General features: G+C 41.6%; 1 protein-coding gene and 1 long non-coding RNA gene across 8 annotated transcripts in view; one reads left to right on the top strand and one right to left on the bottom strand.

Annotated features, from left to right (window-relative positions):
• Positions 1 to 15,950, top strand: part of ZBTB1 (zinc finger and BTB domain containing 1) — a 25,929-nt gene extending 9,979 nt beyond the window's left edge. For 5 of the 7 annotated variants that reach the window (XM_065838266.2, XM_071809724.1, XM_065838263.2 and 2 more), the window contains exon 2: positions 1,217 to 3,731. In XM_065838266.2, the coding sequence (XP_065694338.1) occupies positions 1,237 to 3,372 (2,136 nt within the window). In that variant the 5' untranslated portion in view covers positions 1,217 to 1,236 and the 3' untranslated portion in view covers positions 3,373 to 3,731. Of the gene's footprint in view, positions 1 to 1,216; positions 3,732 to 14,025 lie in introns of those variants that run through there. The other 2 variants (XM_065838267.2, XM_065838268.2) reach the window with 2 other exon arrangements.
• Positions 11,523 to 21,909, bottom strand: LOC136101802 (uncharacterized). The gene is made up of 4 exons (XR_010651385.2): positions 21,527 to 21,909; positions 20,655 to 20,767; positions 15,986 to 16,069; positions 11,523 to 12,422 (listed from the first exon to the last, which is right to left on the bottom strand). It is a non-coding gene; the product is annotated as an uncharacterized lncRNA (long non-coding RNA).

The raw sequence follows: 21,909 nt of genomic DNA, 5'->3' as shown, positions 1-21,909 counted from the left end.
TAGGGTGTTCTTTATACCTTATTTTGGTTTCTCACCATCCTCCCCGTGCAGTTACTACAGGTAATGTGTATCAGTAAAGGTTTTCCAAAGTGAGTTGTGACTAGCTGTTGGATCTGGCGTATTTGATTATCTTCTGTAAATCAAATGCATGCCTCCTGTGTAAAATACTTTTTTTTTTGTATGTTTTTGTTAACATAAATCATTATTTTCTTCCTTTTTGCTTTTTAAGACAAACTCATCCTTTCACTTACAGCAACTTTCAGCGCTCACAGACTTTTCTCTCTAGTCTTTGTCAAGTCTTTATTTCACCGTGGCTCCAATTCTGGCTTTTTCAGTTCTCTGTTGCTGAGTTTTTTCTCTGTCCAGTCTCCCGTCTACATGTTTTGGTTGTGCTGCAGCGCTCTGAACGCGTGGTTTTGGAGCGGTTGGCGGCACGGCGTGCACCACTTCCTGCCTCGCTGCAGCCTTAGCCTGGTCACCATCTGCAGCAGCGGGCTCGTACGTGGAACGTGCCATCGCAGCTGTCCTGTGCTTCTGAGAACGCACTTCAGTTTGCAGTTTCTGGTTTGCAAGATGCCTTGCAGATAAGGTTGAGACTCTCCCTGAGCTGCCCTGAAGAGTAAAAAGCGCGTGGATGTAGCTTGTGTGGATGTTCCACTGATGTATCTTCTTGGTTTCCTTTAATGGGGAGCGAAAGACCAGTTTGAGCCTGGTCCGGTTGCCAGTATGTGTTGCATCATATGTCCGTTGGACTGACAGGTGAAGAAGGCAAGTTGAGACTGAAGAGTGGTTTCTTGCAGTCAGCTTACCTTGTATATAGATGTTGTCCTGGGGCCATCTGACAGAAGTCTACCCTGTGAAGTTTTTGAAGTTCTGCATTCAGAATTCATATCTGAAAATCTTGCCTGTAGGACTTTGAGATGTATTTGCTAATTTATATTCTAGAACCATTTCTCTGATTGACATGTGTGGTTGTTAAGTTTATTAGTTTACTAGTCTTGGAAGTCTGGTGGTGAGAACATGGAATTATGGATGTTTTCACTGGCGTCAATATTCGTAGCAGTTACCAGCAAAGATCTCCAGATGGGAAGCTGTACCACAAACAGTCTGAGAATAGGAAGATCTAGAGAAGAGAACGATGGCAGCTCCTCCCTACATTTAAGTACGTTTTGCTTGTTGTGCTCGAGATTTAACAGATGTCTTCTTCTTTATGCAGGGCTGTAACTGAAGTACAAGATGGCAAGAACCAGCCACAGCAACTATGTCCTTCAGCAGCTAAACAACCAAAGAGAGTGGGGCTTTCTGTGCGACTGCTGTATCGCTATCGATGATATTTATTTCCAAGCGCATAAAGCAGTTCTTGCTGCTTGCAGCTCCTATTTTAGGATGTTTTTTATGAACCATCAACACACTACAGCCCAGCTGAATCTAAGCAACATGAAGATAAGCGCTGAATGCTTTGATCTTATTTTACAGTTCATGTATTTAGGAAAAATTATGACAGCCCCTGCCAATTTTGAGCAATTTAAAGTGGCCATGAACTATTTACAGCTATACAATGTACCTGAATGTCTAGAAGATATACAGGATACAGACTCATCTAGTTTAAAATGTTCATCTTCTGCTTCTAGCACCCAGAATAGTAAAATGATATTTGGCGTGAGAATGTATGAAGACACACTTGCTAGAAGTGGCAGTGAAGCGAACAGGTGGGGCATGGAGCCGCCAAGTTCAACAGTAAATACATCCCATAACAAAGAGCCTGACGAAGAAGCTTTGCAGCTGAACAGCTTCCCCGAACAACTGTTTGATGTCTGCAAAAAAACCACCACGTCCAAATTCTCTCACACAAAAGAGCGCGTGTCCCACTCGCGCCGCTTTGGAAGAAGCTTCACCTGCGACAGCTGTGGGTTTAGTTTTAGCTGTGAAAAGCTACTGGATGAGCACGTGTTAACGTGCACCAACAGGCATTCTTACCAAAGTGCCAGGTACTACAGCACTGAAAAAATAGACTTTAACGAAAAGGACTCCATTTCTAAAATAATCTCCACACAAACTGAAAAGTACAAGGGGGACTCGAGCCAAACTGCGGATGGTTCCTCCTCTCCCGCATCAAACGTCACAAGCAGAAAAAGCAGCACGGTTGCCTCCGAGACATCAGGTGAAGAAGGAAGTAGAGCCTCTGAGAGGAAGAGGATTATCATCAAGATGGAACCAGAGGACAATCCTGCAGATGAGCTGAAGGATTTTAATATTATTAAGGTGACAGATAAAGACTGCAATGAGTCTTCCGACAACGACGACCTAGACGACGAACAGGAAGAGCCACTTTACAGATACTATGTTGAAGAAGAGATCAGAGAGAAGAGAAATGGTCGGAAGGCTTTAAAACCCCGTTTATCCATGGATGAGGATGAAAGAAAGTGTTTGAAAAGTCCGCGGCACCTTAACAGGAAGGCTCCTTCAGTGCAGGAAGATGTGGAGAACGCTCCCTGTGAACTTTGTGGGCTAACAATCACCGAGGAAGATTTGTCCTCTCATTATTTATCCAAACACATAGAAAATATATGTGCTTGTGGCAAGTGTGGTCAAATACTGGTCAAAGGCAAGCAGTTACAGGATCATGCACAGACCTGTGGAGAACCCCAGGATCTGACCATGAATGGTATCAGAAATTCTGAGGAGAAAATGGACTTAGAAGAGAACCCGGAGGAGCAGTCAGAAATAAGGGACATGATGTTTGCAGAGATGCTAGAGGACTTCAGGGACAGTCATTTCCAAATGAACAGCCTTCAAAAAAAACAATTATACAAGCATTCTGCCTGTCCTTTCCGATGCCCTAATTGCGGTCAACGTTTTGAAACTGAAAACCTAGTGGTTGAACATATGTCAAACTGCCTGGAGCAAGATCTGTTCAAGAACTCCATGATGGAAGAGAACGAGAGGGATCACAGACGTAAGCATTTCTGCAATCTTTGTGGGAAAGGATTTTATCAGCGTTGCCACTTGCGGGAACACTATACTGTTCATACCAAGGAAAAACAGTTTGTTTGTCAGACATGTGGGAAGCAGTTCTTAAGAGAGCGCCAGTTGCGGCTCCACAATGATATGCACAAAGGCATGGCCAGGTATGTCTGTTCCATTTGTGATCAAGGAAACTTCCGAAAACATGACCATGTACGGCATATGATATCTCATTTATCAGCTGGAGAGACTATATGCCAGGTCTGCTTTCAGATATTCCCAAATAATGAGCAACTGGAGCAGCACATGGATGTTCATCTGTATACATGTGGAGTATGTGGAGCAAAATTTAATTTGAGGAAAGATATGAGATCTCACTATAATGCCAAGCATTTGAAAAGAACGTAAGCGTAAACATACTGTTAAAGCATTAAGTTGGCAGCAGAAAGAACACCAAAGCAAGGCATACAGTGTAGTAGACAAAAATTGAAAAGACAAAAAAAATTGAAATTAAGTCTCTTTTTTATTATTTTTTTTAAGACCCTCCTAACCGTAGGTGTCTATTTAGGCTCATTAAATATATAGCTTTGAAGAGCATCATGTGTTTATTATTACATTTTCACTGTTTCCTAATATCAGTTTCTGTTCTTAATTTTATTGTTTTACTAAGTAGATATACAAATCATTATTTTTAAACTGTAGATTAAAAGCACAATGTTACCCCTTCACTGACTGCTATTAAACAGTTCTCGGATCCACATCCGTAAGATGAGTGCTTTAATATTTCCATGTGTTGTTTCTTCATGTGAAAATTTTAGATCACAGTGATTAATGCGCAAGAGCATAATTGTTCATAATCCCCAAAATTAATTTTCAAAATGAAAACAAAACAAAACAACCCCAAAACAAAGAAACAATGCCAAGAAATAATCCTTTGCTCTCTGACTCTGCTGTAAGGGCAGAGCTGGCTGTCCTGGTCCTCTGCTTCTTGGCTTTGCTGGAACGTGCATCCCAGGGGTGAGAGCACGTAGGCTCAGTTAAACCCGGCAGCCTTGGACTGGTGTGCGCAAGAGAAAGGGAGTTAATTAATGACTCTTTGGAAAACCGAGGAGTTCCCAACAGAGTGGTCATTTCCCAGACTTGAAGTCCTAGCAGAACTGTTCAACTGACGTTTATCTGTACCTACGTGGGTATATATAACTTGCTTATCCTAATATACACGGGACGAGTGGCTGTGGTGGATTGCTAGGGCCGCAGAATGGCCATGGGTGCTGAAGAGGGAGTTTTTCAGCTTAGCTGTAAATGGTGCCTTGCTGCTTGTGTTGGAAAGTTAGAAGCGGGATGGGTGTGCAGATAGTCCCGTTGCTTGGGCGGGGAGGGGAAGGGGGAGTCTGGCTCTTGTGAACCTCAGTTTGTTTCTTGTTTTCATGGTACTTTCTGAATGTTCTGTTTTTTCAACAAGAATATAACAAGAAAAGACTGCAGAGTTTGCTTAATAAATGTAAAGACATTTTATGCCTTAAGATTTCTTTCTGATTCTAGTATAGCCCTAATCTCTGTAGCTTGTCTCTTAATTTAATTGAATTTTAAAATCCTACTAAGTGTCAGCTGACATGATTTGGCCTTTGAGAGAACAACTGGCTTTGACTTTTAGGCACCAGCTGTCTAAACGTTTGTTAAGTGCATGATTTTTGATGGGGGGAGGAAAGGATCCTAATATGTAATGGTGGAGGAAACTATTAAAAAATAAAACCTAGCAGTACTTTCTTCCAGATTTCAATTTTATCAATGCGATTTCCCACTGAGCTGTGGACGGAAGAAGGCAATTTAGATCAGAAATTAAGGCAGTTGGGACTAGGTGATCAGTGTAGGTCCATTTAACTAAAATACTCTTATCACCTCGCATGCCAGTGGTGGGGTTGAGAATAGAAACCAGGAGCTGAGGGTCTAGTCCAGGGATTTCACATACTTGTTGCTGTTGGAGTTTAGTTTTGATCCCTTGTTGTTTCTTGGGGATTACAAGGGGTATCGAGGTTTCATGTTAGACTCTTTAGAGAAATGAATACAGTTCAGGAATTCCACTATGACTATTAAAATTAGTAGGAGTTGCCTTGCATTTTTTCAGTTTGAAATGTGCATTAGAATTTCTCTTGGTTGTTAGATGTGTGTGTTTCTTCAGTGATGGAGAAGGACCCACCACCAGACTGCAGTCCTGAGCTGGCAGTTGGCTCCCTGGGCACCGGCTGCTTCAAGTGCAGTTTGCGCCATTAGTATTTTGCCGTAACTGCTCAGTCCGACATTTTCCTGTGTGATGCTGAAGCCAACTAAGTCCTGAAGAACACTGGGGCCCAAACGCCCACAGACATGAATGCACTCCAGCATTTCAGTTAATTCAGAGCTTCCCCCTTCTTAGGATTTATTCCACGTTCCCCATCCCAGCCCAGACTGAAGCTCAGTGTGTAAGCGTTCAAAGAGTAAGCAGGATGGGTATTTTAAACAGTTTTTAGCACAGCGATAAGGTGATTATAAGACTCTTCAAATGATTGCCTCAGAGATGAAGTAGTCTAAGTGCTGTAGTGGAAGAGTTGCAGGGGTTAATACACTGCACAGCAATTCTCCGACATGCAGGTTAGTCCTTCCAGTGTTGGCTATGGCTGAACTGGGAAAAGCAGCCAAGGGAAGTGGGGGAAAACTGGAGGGCACTGGGGGAGTTGGCAGAAGAGTCTTGTGGTGCTGAGGAGGCAGGAAGGCTGAGTCGAAGAGGAGGGATGCATGAAAGTTGGGAGGGCAGGGTTAGAGCCGTGCAGTGGGAAGCAAATTCCGAAGGTGGCACAGAGGGGGTGGCTGGAGGAGTGGATAAAATGTCCTGTAGACGCCTGTGAGACCGGTGTGAGAATGACTCAGCTTGGCTGGGAGAGCTGCGGGGATGAGCTCACTGTGGCACAGCCCGGGAGCTGGGACTGCGCACGGAGTGCAGCCAGCCTGCGCTGGAAGGGCTGCAGGGCCACGGCAGAGCTTAGATTAAATGCCTTCTTGAAAAGGAGGAGGTGACCTCTGCAAACCAGGAGACTCCTGCAAAGGGTCAGGAGCCCATTTTTACAATGTATTGGTCTGAACTTGACCCCAAAAAAAAGTTTCACAAAAAAAGGTACGTCCTAGTGTAAGCAGACCTGCCAACTACAGAAGTTAAATGGAGGAACTGGGAATGAGGGCTTTTATGTGTACTATCTAACCTTATAAACACTCTGGAATATCTTTGGTTTTCAATTACAAGCTGTATTGTAGTAGCCTCTCAAAGGAAAGTTTGTTAAACCTTTCCAACTGAACTTGAATTAATGTTTTTTCCTGTTCTTGTGGAACAAACCCTACTGTCTTGGAGTTCACATGTATGAATGTCCAGACTAAAGCTCAAAATGAGCACAAATTGCACTGCGGGGGGAGATTCAGAGTGGATCTACTTGTAAGTAGGCAAAGAAAACCAGAATGATTAATGTAGCCTGAAAAGTGATCAAGGGGAGTACAGGAGAACAAATCGAAGGTACTAAGGCATGAACAAGACAGACTGGCTTGAGAGTAGATGGTCAGAGTGTTTATGGTGACGTGTAAAAGCGTGTAGGGAACAGCATGGGACTGTTGAAGAAAAGGCCTGGAGTGACAGGAGGGAATTTGGCTGCTGTGGATGGGGAGAAGGGACAGGGCTGTTCTCCCCAGAATGGGACAACATCCACAGGAGAGTGAAATGATGCCGTTTCAGCCCTCCTACCATGATAAAATTATTTACTGTGGAGACAGAATAAAAGCAGACCTGAAAAAAAAACCAAATTGCAGTTATGATATCCTAGAAGTCTTGCTGTTACTTGGAAGATAGTGAAGGTGAAGCAAAAATACTTCATTTAGAGTTCTCTTTCCTCTAACAAATTTGTACTTCTCAGTCATCACAACATAGTTCCATGCATCTCCTTCTTGCGCCACACGGACTGTTAGAGTGTAAAACCCTTAGAGCACTTAAGGATTCTTGAGAGAGGAGTGTAATTGTGTCACATTGCACAGGGCGTAGCCAGAAAGAAAAAGATGAGTTGGATGCTCTGACATATATTTTTAAGTGATTTTCTATTCTTATTTTGGAGGACCTCTCTCTTTTCTGTTGTTTTCCTCATTTTGGTGGTGGTGTGGGCTGCGACCCTGAAAATAATTTATAAGTAGGCAGCCTAGCTCTTAGCTTTTAGAATTTGCTGAAAGTTAAAAAGAGGGAATTCACGAGGACCTGGAATAAGCTTTAAAACACCACAAAAACTGTCAAGCTTCTTTTTCAGTTTCAGATGAGGTGTTTCAAATATTAAAATATATATATGTATACACTTGTAAATGCTTATTGGCAACTTGTTAATTCAAAGAGTATTTGCATATGTGTATAATGATACTTGTAGCCAATGGGTCCCTGGAGAAATTTGGATTTGAATAGATTAAATATAACAGAATTCTAAGAATTTATGCTTTTATTAGGGGATTTCTCCAATTTTTGCAGTTGATGGAGAAAACACAATTCAGCATTTTTTTTCCCCAAAGCTTAATACAGAAAATATGCTTCCCTGGAGAATATATTAAAAATATATTGTTATAAATGTGAATACTTTGGCTACAGTATTGTATTTGAACACACTAGTGCTAAATCATCAAGAGTATCTCAGCTGTTGGTGAGGACGTAAGTGTGCTCCTCGAGGCAGTGCCACCTCCAGCCCTGGCAGCCCCTTCCTCCTCCCCACCAAGTATCAGCTCTCATATCCCACGTGTGCCACCCTCTCCACTGTCAAGCACATATTTATGTAGCTTTACAATGAACTGAATCAAACAACAGCCTTTTCTTAATTCCCTGTGGGGCTATTTTTTGACTGGATCAGTTTCCCGCTGTGTTTCCCTCTCCAGCTCTGTGTCAAATCTTGTGCTAGCACAATAGAAGGGGTGGCACGAGGGGAGAACTGAGTAGCTGGGGGGAGCTCCTTTGGTTACACAGGCTATGCCAGGACTCCAGCAACTTAGTTCAATGGCCTGAGCTTAACTCAATCTCTGTCTTCCCCAAGTATCCTTGTAGAAGTTGAACTCTTATGTTCCATTCCTGTTTACTGATAAGAAGAAAAGGCAGCCCAGCCTCTTAGGTACAAATGAGACATATGTATGCTATCCGTGCCCTTCGTGAGAACTGGAAACCTTCCTCTGTTCAGCTCCCCCCTCAAATATGCTCTGGAGCTTTCTTAGTCTTTCTTAAAACAGACTGTGTAGCACCCCAGGCCACTGGGTTTGTGTGGTTGGCCTGGCCTGAGGCCAGGAATGAGCTGAGTGAGCCCTTTGCCTGACCAAACACCAGGAATGGCTCCCACCTTCTCCGGTCTTCGTGCCCTCCAGCTGTTGTCCAGCTGTGCTGCCCACATGCTCAACAGCTGGGCCCCACTCCCCTGCTGCCCTCTGCCCCTTGCCACACACTACGTGTGCTTGTCTGGGTGTTGTGACAATGGGAGAGAGTCGTCTCATTTTTGATCTAACACCGAAAGCTCGGGATAATTCCTTCTGTAAGGGAAGGAGATGCTGGCGCTCTTTGTCAGTGTCCCCATGTGCCTGCTTCTGGCTTTTATGTTCTTCCTAATCTGAAAGGGTTAAAAGTCAAATATTCTCACTTCCCTAATTCTCGGTTTGATGCTTGCCACAGACTTAAAGACCTACAAGATGAAGCATGACTTATTTAACTTTATAAAAGTCTGCTGAAGGCTAGAAATTAGGAACATGTTTTTAAAAGTTGACATTTCTGTTGTGCTCGGCTATAAATCAGTTTTTTGTATTTTGTTCCAACTTCCAAAAAGCTCCTAAAATATTGTTGTGCAGGGTATTCTTGAGACATGTTAGTAGGCTGAGATTTTGAAGGGGGAACATGGCAAAAACCAGGACACATTTTATAAATTAAGCATCTTCCACTTTTATAGTCACTTCTACACCTCTGGAATTAATTGTGATTTTATTTTTTCATGCAGAAAAACAAATCTTAATTTGTTGCAGGGCAACAGAGCTCATGACTTGGGAGTCAGTTCATCATGACTATAAGTGTTCAGCCCTGAAACAAACAACCCATGTTCCTTTTCATGTACAGGAATGACCAGTGCCAGCTTTACATGAGAAATGCTTTCGGATCTTTTTTTGGATCATTTTTACCTCTACCTCTCTTGTAGGTTTTTCTTTTTTTAATTATTATTTAAGTCATAGGAAAACAATATTGTACATCATGTTTCAGAGAAACTATTTCCAGTGATTTCTGCACATTCCATGTATAAAAGTAGTTGAAAAAATATTTTTAAGTTTCATATTAATGTATTCAAGGGATTGTAACAGAATTATGAAATTAGAAATCAGCAGATAGTCCAGGACCAGATTTTAACTGTCCATTGGTTTTGCGTAGCTAGTGAGGCACACCTTACCCCAAGAACTTAGAATTTCAGAAGTGGTCAGTATCTTTGATTCTCTTGCAAGAAAACAAAAAGGTTTAATCCTTTCCTGTGCCTTCTGGCATACTAAAATTATAGTAAATCTTCTTGCAGCTGCAACCACAAAAACAATGCTGCATCTAGCATTTCCTATGGGAGAAAAAAAAATATCCCTTTCAGAGCTGTTTAAGAATTACCCTCTCTGACAAAGTCCTGACGCTGTTACTGTTTTTACTCAAACTCAGCTGTGATTTGCATCCATGAGATTTTGGGGTGTACTTTATTTTTGGTTGCAGAAAAGAGATGATCTCAGATAAGTATGTCTTGTGGTTCTCTAGACATCCCAAGACTCCTGACAATGAATGAGAAGAGGGCATTCCCTAAAGGCCTCCGAATTCTGGAAATTATGTGGATTGTGGGAGATCCACTGGAAATCAGGACTGTCTGCAATTCCTTGGTTTCTCAACCTGTCAGGCAAAGTGCCACCAGTGTCAGCAATTGCCAAGGTCTCTGCAGCAGCAGCGCTGCCAACATGAAAGATGCAAAAAATCAGTCTTTCCCATCTCTTCTCCCCCATCTTCTCTAGTGACAAGGTTGCTATTTTAAAAATTCATCCTTTTGGCTCTCCTGTTTGCCTCTTGTTTTTTGAAATGGGAAGATATGCTTTCTTCCTGTTTTAAAGCAATGACAAGGGCTAAGAACATACCTCTTTTAATACTTCTCACATGCTCAGCTGAACCTACACAATTTGGTAATACTAATTATCTCCTCTTTTAGGTAACCATCCCAACCATAACCATTGGGGGTGGTCACCAGAGGGACTTCTGCCTCTGCCTCCCCAGAAAACAAATGGGAGAAATAATGTCCTTCTTTCAGTGGAAAAAGCTCCAAAACTGTGAAAGTTTGTGGAAATGCAGATACACTGGCTAAAAATAGAGTTTGCTGAACACCATAGATTACTTTTGGTTTTGCAAATAGATACCCCAGACTTCTGGTATAGGTTATTCCTCTTCCTTTTATCCAAGTCATCGTTAGAGCATTTATTCAGGATTCTAAAGATGGTGCCTGTTTCCTCCCTGCTTATGGGGTTCCTACTGGTACCTACTGGCAGAGAGTTCCAGTTACCAAACTACTGAGGTTCTGGTTTCTAGCCATTGATATTCCATTATTTATACAAAGTGGAAACATTTTAAGAGATGAAATCTAGAATATCCCTCCTTCAGGAAAAGGATAGGTACAGTAGTATTGTAGAAGGAGGAGACACGGGGTAGGATCCCTTGCAACTGATAAAGAAAGTGTCTTAGTATGTCCCACAGCCCAGGAGAGAGCTCATATCTCTGAGCTGCATTGTTATCAGATGGATTAAATATAATATGTGTACACTTACACAGGCTGTAAAACATGACACCGGCACAGTCGGCATGCCTGGAAGTATTGAGGGTTAGCCCCACCTAGTCTGCTTTCAGACAAGGTTGTGTTTCTCTTAGATTTTACTGGCTGGCGCTAACATGGTTAGGTCTGCCAGAAAAGACACATGTCCCGATGAACAGTAATTTAAAAACTGAAAAATAAGTCAAGACACAAGTCTCACAGTAATTGTTACAGTTCTTTGAGCTTTAGTTTGCTGGGCAAATGAGGAGTTAAATAGTTCAAAGGCAGTTTCCTTTGGAGAATGTTTATTTGATCAAGCTCAGTGTGGCTTAGACCCCAAATAGAAATATTAACTTCAAACAGAGCATTACTATGAAAGTAGGAATAGTCTGTGGCCTTCCAGACCTCACAAGCTATGTGGGTTTGTTACTCAGAGTCAAAACAAAGATGTCCCTTAAAACACGTACACATTAACTCAGTGTATTTCACACACCACGATGTTTTATCTCAGACCTGCTTTTCTTCCCTGTCACTGAGGCTGCTACAAAGTCACTGGGATCCTGAATGAACTGTAGACTTCTCAGTAAAAAACATACATGGTCTGCTTGGACCATCCAAGCTACTTAGATCATTAGAGAACAAGTTTTGAGCGTTACTGTTCCTATTTATTAAGCTTGAAGCACAAAATCCTTCGGATTTTGGAACAGTGCTTATCTTTGCTTCTGGAGTTTCCTTACATTGCAGAAAGCAGGGTGAGGAAGAACCCAGTGGGTGCTTCTCTTTTAAATGGACCCTGGAAGATCTTACTAGCTGAGGGGGGTGTTGTTATTTTGTTTTTGTTTTTTCAGGTCTTTAGCTGGATGAATCTTCAGACTTCTAATAAATGCTCTAAGCATTAAAAAAGCATTATTAATACTTGATGAGTTACACCGAGTTCAACCACTTAATCTAACAGTCAAACCCATGCAGATGCTATTAGTACAGGAACCTGATCTCATGCCAAATCTGGAGAATTATCTTTGATCTGTCTCCAGATCCTCCTTTCATTTGTAAACATCCAGCTAATCACAGACTTCCTCTGACTTTTATGAAGTGGAAAAAACCTGCATCCTTTCTAACATCTCTGAAGTGCTTTAACTCTGCAGATGTTCATGGATGGATTTGTGTGCTGGGGGGGTATGAGCTCCATCTGGTGGCTAGCTGGAAAAAATACGTATTTCTATTTTAAAAGCTCCAACGTTTCTACAGTTGAGCAGAGTTTACTGTGTGAAGAGTGAAACAGATCCCCTTGCAGCTGTGTATTCCAAAAACAACTTCTGTTTTTAGGGTAGCTAGAGGATTTTAAAGTTTGGGAGGAGGGCACAACATTTTTACCTCTTAGCTAGCTTACTGTGGGCTGAAAGCTATTAGCAATGCTGGCAGTTCTCTGGTGTTCAGAGTTCTTCATGTACACGACACCACCACAGTTGGCACTGATTAACAGTATTTTTGCAGTCTCATCAGAAAAATCTGATTTAATATTCACAGGCAATCCACCTTCCCACACTCAGGTGGTCCCACGCAGCGTAGTCGGTGTGTTTGAAGGGGATGGTGTAAAGATGCTCAGTCATTCCACATAACCTGTGTATGATCACGAAATAACAGAGATCTTTGACTGTAAAATGCAGGCTGGCATCTTAATAAACACTAATGTTAAACACTGATGTTGCCTGGGGAAAAATAATGTTCACATGTATACTGTAGTTAGAATACCTTTTTTTCACCTTTTTTAGTTTACAAACAAAAAAGGCCTTTCCTGACCTTTGTTTGAGCTTGTCATATAAGAGCTACTTTGATATAACAGTATCAGTCCAATGAATTCCCCTCCAAGATTCACAGAGCATATTAAGTAGATACATGGACCATGTGTGCACTCGCTGCCAGAACCAGCAGCACTTCGAAGCCAGCAGTTTGCCCAAGACCTTCTTCCCCATGTTCACATCACCCTTCTGGCATGAAACAAAAGCCATTTGTCATTTGTCCCAGATTGCTTTTTTTTTCTTTTTGCCCACCATCGAGTATGTGACTTGTGGCACAGAGGGCAGACACAATATGCAAACAATTCTGGGCCTGGCCTGTGCTGTGATGGCCTGGCTGCGTGTCACATGGGGCACCCTGTAATGCTCACTGAAGTGCGGAGCACAGCTCCCAAGGCTTTCTGCTCAAAGGTGTGCCAGGAAATTCAGCCCTGAGCTGAGCTTGAGGACGCTCTAGCAGGTAAGTAATGCAGACGGCTGATCAACCTGGCTTCACGTGCAGCCTTCAAACCTTTCCTGCTCTGCCATGTAGACACAACCACTTGGTCCAGGGCTGCCTTGGTGTACATAGGAACTTGAAGTGTAGATTAGCCAGAAGCAGGACAATCATATACTTTGCACAACGTGATTTACATATCCAGAGTAAGAAGTCAGCGTAATAAGAAAAAAATACCCTGAAGATTGTCTTTAAAAGTTAGATCCACATATTTCCGGTTTCTTGACTGTCTGTATCAGATACAAAGCTGTTCATATTTGTCATATATCAGTTTCATTGAAAGAGACTCACAGACATTGTAAATACTTTTATAGTTTATCTGCATTTAACCTAACATAAGAATTCGGGGAGTGGGGTTAAGTAAATGTATAACAGTTACCTCTGAGTTAGGCAAGGAAAAAAACCCCTTTTTTTAAAAAACAGAGGCAAATATGAAGCAGTAAGAAACAGTGTTCCAGGATGGGGGGGTGTTCCAAACTGTGAGAAATCTAGGCTGAGGGAAAATTAATACTCATGCAATTTTTTGAGCATCCACTAAGCCAAGCTATAAACCACTACTGGAAAGTAACGCATACAGTATCGAAAATAACTTGTGAGAGGCTTGGGAAGTGGAGGGTTTTTTTCAGCAAATCTTTAGTTGTTTTGAAAATGGAAGGCAAAGGAGAAAGAAACAAAAGTTTCTGAAACAAGATCAAAACATTGTTTAAGGTTGTGTGTTGGTGGGGTAGGGGTGGAAGGAAATGAACTGTATGGCTTTTAAACAGAGTTCCTGACTGTGGCGGGTGCTCTGAATATAACTGAAGGCTGGGTATTTAGAGCAAAACCACACCATAGTGAGGTGGGAGGGACCACATCATGCTAGCAAATAAAGTACCGGACTGTGGGCTTCTGACTTTTAATATTTTTCTTGCATTTCTTTTCTGCATGGCAGTAGTGAAATAGGGACTTCTAAGCTTCTGAACAACTGAGAGAACCAGGTTTGAAGAAGACATGAGGAAGAACTGGTCGGCAAAAGATTTCATAAAAACTCAGAACCGCGTGTGCCAGATCTGAATTGGCACCACCTTTGCTTTTTTGACATACTGCAGCAGTCGCAAAAGGCACCAAAGCAGTCAAATTAGAACACGCAGTAAAAGTTCATTTTGGACTCTTCTCTGTATTATAAAACTTATTTCCTTGTGACTATTACTTACACCTGTTAAAAATAAATTTGAAGTCTTCATTCGCAGAGCAGACAGCCAAAAGAGGCAGATGCCAGGTGTTAAGGGCTGCACTGAAAGGAGTTTGCAGGATTTGCTATTCATGTGCTGGAGTGCTCCTTTTCTGCAATGAGGCTTCTTAGAGCTTCTGTCAAAGACTGTTTAGATTTTTTAGTTCAAACATTAGAAGTGTATACTCATGAACTAAACCCATGTATTTTCAGACAGTTACAATGCTAAACTATGAAGAGCTTAAGAAAAAAAAAAGATAAAAAAAAGAGTACAAGGTGAAAAAAAATCTTAAAAACTGAGGACAGAGGGTCCCTGAGGAAGGACAGGAGGTGAGAAAGATCCAGCTGACCTGATATTCCCTCTGCTGCCATGATCATCATTTGCAAACTGAAGAGGACCTTCCATGGAGCACAGTGCTTGTATGTGGCGAGTAAGGAAATGGTGCTCTGGTTTTATTACAAGGATGGTGAAAAATTTTGACCAAGAAGGAGATGAGTAAATGCAAAATAATCTTCACAGGGCACAGCGTGCACCTTGTTCTGGATCTAAGCCTTGCAAAAGCTGGCTTGAAGAGGAGAATCAGGCATTCATGTTCAGATTTGAGCATTTTAGGAATCCTAAAGTTTCCAGCTGAAATAATGGGGAAAAAACCCTAATGAAAAACAAACAAAAACACCAAAAAAACCCAAAACCAACCAACCAACCAAACACAACAAAAAACCCAGAAACAAACAAACAAAGCAGTAAATGTTTCAAAATAGGGCCAGCGTAGATTAAAACAATATTAATTTCTTTTGCTTCTCCCAGACAACAGTTGCTTAGATTGAGACATGTAAGCAGACTAAAAATGCTGATCTATATTCTGCTCTAGTTACGCATCTTACTAATTCTACTCATGACGATAAAAGGATGTTTCATTGTTCAGTATAACTGTTATCTCAAGAAGACTCTGTCTATAATTTTACTTATAATTGGCATAATTTTCATTACTGTTGTTATGAAGTGTGTAAAGTATTGTCTGTATTGCAGCTTGTATAGGGCATGTGTCTGTGCTTGCTTTACTCATTTTTTTAGTTTATAAAGTTGCTAAACAAATGCAAGAAAAGATGTTCAGGTATCTTTGAGTGTGGTTGCTTAATCTAATTATATAGCTCCAAACATTTCAGCATATAGATGTTGAAGGTACCAGCTCTATTAACACATAATATCTTAAACATTAATGTAGGCATTTTAAAAGCCTTCTGTGCAACACCGGAATGCCAGCGCTTCTGTCCCAGTGGCTGTGCTGGAGCAAAGGGGAAATATCTGGACAAAGCCAGATACCACTGGGGACTCCTCAGGGAGAAGGTACAATATAGCTTGGAAATCTAACAGAAAATGGGATGTCCTTTCTGTAGAGAACAGGTAGGACTGGCACGAAGCAGAGGAGAGGAGGGAAATATGTTTATAGCATCGCCTATCTTTAAGCCTTCAACAGTATACTTGAGCGTAGGACATCTAGAACAGGCTGTCACTGTTCTGTAAGTTAGCAGTTATTTGTAGCTTATGTAGAGTTATAAGTGAAGACATTCCAGGTTAGTTTTCATCATCTTTAAAGCTTATTCTGTGCTTTGATACAGTATCTTTAATAAAATATTCTTACAAATCTGCTTATTATTCTCATTTAATTCCATTTTATACCTGAATTAATGCCAGTCCCACCAACAGGGTGAAGTTCCAGTTATTACTTTCTTCATCTGCTCCTGCGTGTTTCCCATTCACCTGCTGAGAATGACAAGGAGGAAAACTGGGATGAGTAAAAATCAAATAATCATAGGAATGAGAAAATAAGTGTATAAGTGCATGTGAGAGATTAGTCAAATTATATTGATCTCTGAGTATGAAGTATTGGTCTTTCCCTGTGTTTACAGTACACCATTTCCCTTAAGACTCATAATTTTCCAGTTTTACAGTTACTGGCAATAATTACAGTGTGTTCACAATAATTACTGTTCACAGCAGTTCTAAACAAAATCATCTGTTTTCATTTATTCACCCCTCTAATACCTTAAAACAAGACCAAGCACAGTTCGACTTCAAGTATATTAGAAGATAAGATTAGACTTCAAAATAATCCTGGCAAGGTGCAGACATGACGTGGAAACATAATGTTATTTAGTGGGAACAAGTGCAAGGCGGAATCATTAGCTGTGCAAGTAAAGGCATGGCTGCTGTCACGGAGGCACCCCAAAAGTCAGTTTAGGTAGGCAACAAGCTTCAAACAGACTTTATTATAGCCAGAACTGTTTAGCAAAGAAACCAGCTAAAAAGGGGGTTTATCCAAAATCATTCTGCACTCCAGCAACATTATAAAACATGGGTTCAGATACCACTTGAGGATATTATTACTCTACAACCACACAAGAATTATGACCCACAGCGGGCATGCATTCATTCGCAAAAACAAGAGACCTCTTTCACGCAAGGTTACCCAGAAAAAAATAATTGCTTGCCCAGGATGGGCAAGGGCTCATTCAAGGATATATCCAGAAGAAAATCTCCCACCCAGGAGAAGGTGAGGGCTCTCAGTCCTGAGAATTCTCCTTTGACAGAGTCCCTGATCTCAGGGGAGGGCTCTGTTTACAGACCCGCTGCTCCCAGAAGACCACCCATAAAAGGTCTTTGATGGTACCCCGGTTTATAGCCTGGGCAGATCTGGTTGTGGTCATTACGAGCTGGTTCAGAAGCTTCCCAGCTTCTCTGGGCCTGGGCACCTCCTTGGCTGAGGACCCTGTCTATCGACTGAGGGTCCTGCCCCTCCTGCCTCCCAGCTGGGGAGGGCGGTGAACGTGAGGAGTCACCGTGCCCCGGGGTGGGGGGACATGACCGTCACCAACCAAGGTGTGTGCGTGAGGACAGGGACAGTGGGGCACAGAAGGTGCTGAAGAGCCATCAACTGCCCTATTGCAAGCTCTGGATCTCATTTGGGCGAGGGGAGGAGGCAAGGGAAGAGGTGTGTGAATCCATGTGTTATTTTGGTTCAAATTCTGAAAATGAGTCTGCAACAACATGCCGTTGCAAATAAAGGTAAAAACTGAACGGTTTAAACTGGAGTATAATCTACTCCTTCAGAACTGCTAAGGCGTGAGCTTGAAACGTGTCCAGTTTTGATCACAGCACTTGAAAAACAAGATAGAAGTTTCATGCAGAGAATCCAGGAGAAAGCAATGAGAATGTCTGGAAGCTGAGAAAACTTTGCCTTTGAGCGCAGATTGAATGATTTTAGGTCATCTTACAGAAGAGATGGTAGCGGGGAAGCACAATTTTCAGATATATAAAAGCTGGTTGCAAAGAAAAATAGAATAAGGTATTTTTCTCATATCCACAATCGATGGGAATAGAAATAATTGCCTTAAATTGCAAGAAAGGAAATTTTGGTTAGACACAAAATGAGACTAAATGACCTATTGATGTCCTTTTCTGATATGATTTTATGCTTGCTTGCAAACTATCTGCTTTAAAGTCCCTTATTTATTAGTGTCATTAGATCTTGCACTGGCTGCAAGAAAAGGAAACTGCAGTTATAGGAAAGTAAAGAACTGACTGCCTAAAATACACAGCACACCAGTTTATCTAGTTAGCTCGAGTGATACTAACCTCAGCTTTTAATCATGCCTCAGCAAACCGTCAGAAGTCTATGTAAATAAATGCACTTGAAATCCACTTAATTATTCCTCGAAATATCAAGCATTAGTTTAATCAGTGCTGACAACTTCCATGATTTTATTGAGTTTAATCAATCTGAGGCAGTCTAGTTTTAGTTGTGAGATGGTATAATCAGCTACTTTATTTATTAAAAAAAAAAAAAAAAGCTCTGCAAATAACATGGAAAATCCTAAAAGTGTAATCTGAGCATATGCTAAAGATTAAAAAGCCAGAAGGTGCACAAAGCCACATGTGTTGTTTAAGTTTATAATTTTAAACTAGGTTTATAATTTTAAGATATCTGACTCATGATTTTTGAACTTCTGGTTTGGCAATACCAAATTACTGTGCCCTATATTCTGCTATTCTGAACATTTCCATATTACTGATCATGCATTTGCATAATTTGCTGAAACACGTTATACTGATTTGCAGAACTTTATTTTGTCATTCGCAATAAAAAAGGAACACTTATTTTAAAAAGATCAGGTATTATGGCTGCCTTTCAAATAACAGGGAGCGTCGTAAGTGCAAAAAGTGGAAGTATATAAAAACGAAGTAACACCAAAAAGTTACATAGTTTCTCCCACATACACTACAATTGTTAACTGCACCTTATCAGAAGATCTATTGTCATTTCAGAGACTGGCAGTTCTTGTCTGAATTCCCATTACTAGACATATATTCACAAATATAAATGAGATGAATAATTTCACTGATGAAAAGGTAGTATTTGTTCTTAGAACAGTTGTTGCTTAGACTTTTCTAAACAGATTGCTCTATTATAAAATAATTACTTTACCCTCACCAATACAACCTGATTTATGCAATTTGCTGGATAGTTTTACTAGGGGAATGGATACGGGAGAAATGGATCCCAGAATTTAAGGTCTCAGGTCTTCTGATCATCAAACCTGAACAGACCATTTCATTTCAACTTCATCATTGTAATGATCCAAGTGGCTGATGTTTGACTGAACTGTAAACTTGTGTTCACTCCTATTTTTATACTACCTTGCCTTATGAAATATGTGGGGGAAGAAATCTTCCTTTTATCGAGATAAAGATAAGGGTTGAGTTCCCAGTTCTGCTCCAGATACTGAGGTCTTGCTTCAGTAAAGAAATCTAAATATCATCTTCAGTTCTGGCTGGGTGGTGTAATGGAGAATAGCCTACAGCATATTACATAAGGCTGCCCAACAAGAGATATGGGATCATCGATCCAAAACATGAATAAATAGATCAGAAAGAGGCCTGCTACTGTCAGAAGTGCCAACTTGCTGTTCTGGAAGTTACTACGAAGTACGGCTTACAGATTCAGGATGACGGAATAAGAGCGAACATCTTGTTAAAGGGAAAACCAGAGTTGTGCCAAGGCCCTCACCATAAAGCTCAGTCTTTAATTTCTGAACCAGTCTGTTTGGCTCACCTAGAACATGATTGCGTATGAAGCAACATAAAAGAAAATCATGTGGCTCTTCCCATATGAGAGGATGACTGCATAGATGAGCTACTTCATAAATTGTGCTGCAAGTCTTAGAGAACTGCTGACAAAAAGCAGGCTTGTAATAGCTCTGCTGAGGAGAGAGAATAAATCTAATGAGGTTTTAGAGGTGGCTCCCTCTAGTTAGACTGAACATCGGTAAAAGATGAGAGATTATGGCAGAAACATAATGTGAACTTCTGATTAGGAGCAAAAGCTTAAAAAGCAGCTCAGACCTATACATATTGCTGTGCAAGAAGAAAACAGCACTTGCATGCTCAACTGGAATGGAAATATTTCTGCAACACACTAAATATTTGGTACCTTGAGTCTACAGACCTTTTGATTTTTCCTGAGAACGGCCACGAGTGTGTAATTTACACCATTACCATTAAAATGGCATGGTCATACATTCCCCCAAGATCTTTTCCCAAAATTTACTACAGCAAAACAACAATTCAAATGATGAAATAAATACAACTGAGGGAGTAATATCAGGGTAAGCAGCAATCCAGTCAATGCAAACACCTCTCTAGCAGGTTATCAGCACATCTGGGTATCAGCACAACCATACCAGGGCCTTACTAGTTATTGGGCCAAGGAAACCGCAAACAAGTTTTGTCTGGAGTTGTAAATATTTTGTCCCTGGGCTGATAAAAATATACGACTAAAAGCTCTGGGCCAAAGTAATGAAATGTTGCTTCTAAATTTGATAAAACCTGTTTGACTACAGATACACTTAAATGAGATATCAAATTAATTTTGCTGCAAACGCTTGTTGTGTTAATGAATTTTGTTGTGCTGTTTCTTAGTCTATTTGTTTTCTCCATCTCTTATTTCCGTACATACATTTTTGAGGAAGAAATCTTCTTTTTACTCTGAAATAACAGGGTCTGAGTTTGTACTGCAGCTACCAAAACAGGGTTCTTGTGCATGACTAGTGCTCCTAAGGGACAACCCTCACAAGAATACAAGTAATAAATAACATCAACTTTTCAGCTGAAACCGAATTTATCAACCAACTCTCTTTGTATTGCTTTGGCATTTCTCCCTGCTCCATATGATACAATCAACTGAATGAAGTAGCAGTGAATTACAGGAAGAGATAGTTCAGTGATGAATCAGTCACTGGTCTAACTACAAGAGAAACTGACACCCTTCCCATCAAAGAAATATGCATACGGTATATACAGAACAGCTCCTGGTGGCAGCGGGGAGAGCTGACGGTTTCCATTTTCCATTTACTTCTTTCCGATTTCTCCAAAGTCAGAGCCCATGTGAAAAAGTACCAGGATCTGTAAAAGAATAATAGTTATTTAAGCACGTACAATATTTACCATCAGAAATTGAAGCTCTTCCATCTCAAAACTACAGGCACACATACTACACAAAAGGGGTGGAATCCTCATGTCCTGTAAAAAGGCTTTGGAAAATATACTAATTGAAACAAGGGAGGTTTTGAATGGGAGTTAGAGTATCTGTAATAACAGCATGAACACAAATCACCCTGGGAAAAGCTGTAACACATTTTCTGTGAGGGCTGCTGTAGCATAATGCTGAAGGCTGGGGACAAAACTAATGAAAGATGATTTAAATATACAGTGGTTTTAATCCTTCTCTCACATAACACGGACGGTCTACGGGTAGCAGACTTTCAGCCACACTTTTAAAGTAGCTATCGAAAAGGAGCTACTCGCTAAGCCTCCAAGGAGAAAAATATCTCAGTATTTTGCTGTCCTTACTACAACTGGAATACTTTGAAGTATTTGTCTCAAAGTAAGGAGGAATAATTTGGAGGAACCGCAGCAGATTTTCATGTTTAATATATTTCCATCAAAGCGCTTGCCTAGCTCCGAGTCAATAGCTTCGTAGCTTTCGCTAAATTTAGGCGTGACGACATTTTACATTAGCACAACAGAGAAAAATTTTGGAGGCGTTTCAAGAATGGTCACCGGGCAGAAAACAGGCGGCACCACAGCTCCCCAAACCCCGACTTCGGGAGGGGAAAGCCGGGCGCCGTTCCCTGCCTTCCCACCCGGGCCGGGCTCCCTCACCGCGGGTTCCCGGCGCTCGGGGCGGCCGCTGAGGGCGGCCGGGGGAGGGGGGGCTGTCAGCCCGCCAACTTCAGCCGAAGTAAGGCTAAAACCGGCCTTGGCGGGCGCGGGACGCCCCCTCTCCCATAGCGGGGCGGTGCGAAGTCGCCCTCGCTGCGGGGGTTTTCCTCGGGGGGTCGCGGCGGCGGGTTCGCCGTGACGAGACTTTGAGAGGCTGGAAGGAGAGGGGGCGGGAACGGGGGTTTGTGTGTGTGAGAGTTGAATTTCTGCCGCCTTGCGACCAAATAAGGGTAAATTCCCCGGCAGCTGGCGGCCGGCTGCGGGATGACACGCAGCGCCGGGCTGAACTTTCAGGAATCACAAACACTTGAACAACCCCGCTC

This window comes from Patagioenas fasciata, chromosome 5 (genome assembly GCF_037038585.1).
Source record: "Patagioenas fasciata isolate bPatFas1 chromosome 5, bPatFas1.hap1, whole genome shotgun sequence".
In the NCBI taxonomy this organism is placed as follows: Eukaryota; Metazoa; Chordata; class Aves; order Columbiformes; family Columbidae; genus Patagioenas; species Patagioenas fasciata.
The sequence above is the reverse complement of the archived record's forward strand: the minus strand, read 5'-3'. Positions and strand labels throughout refer to the sequence as shown.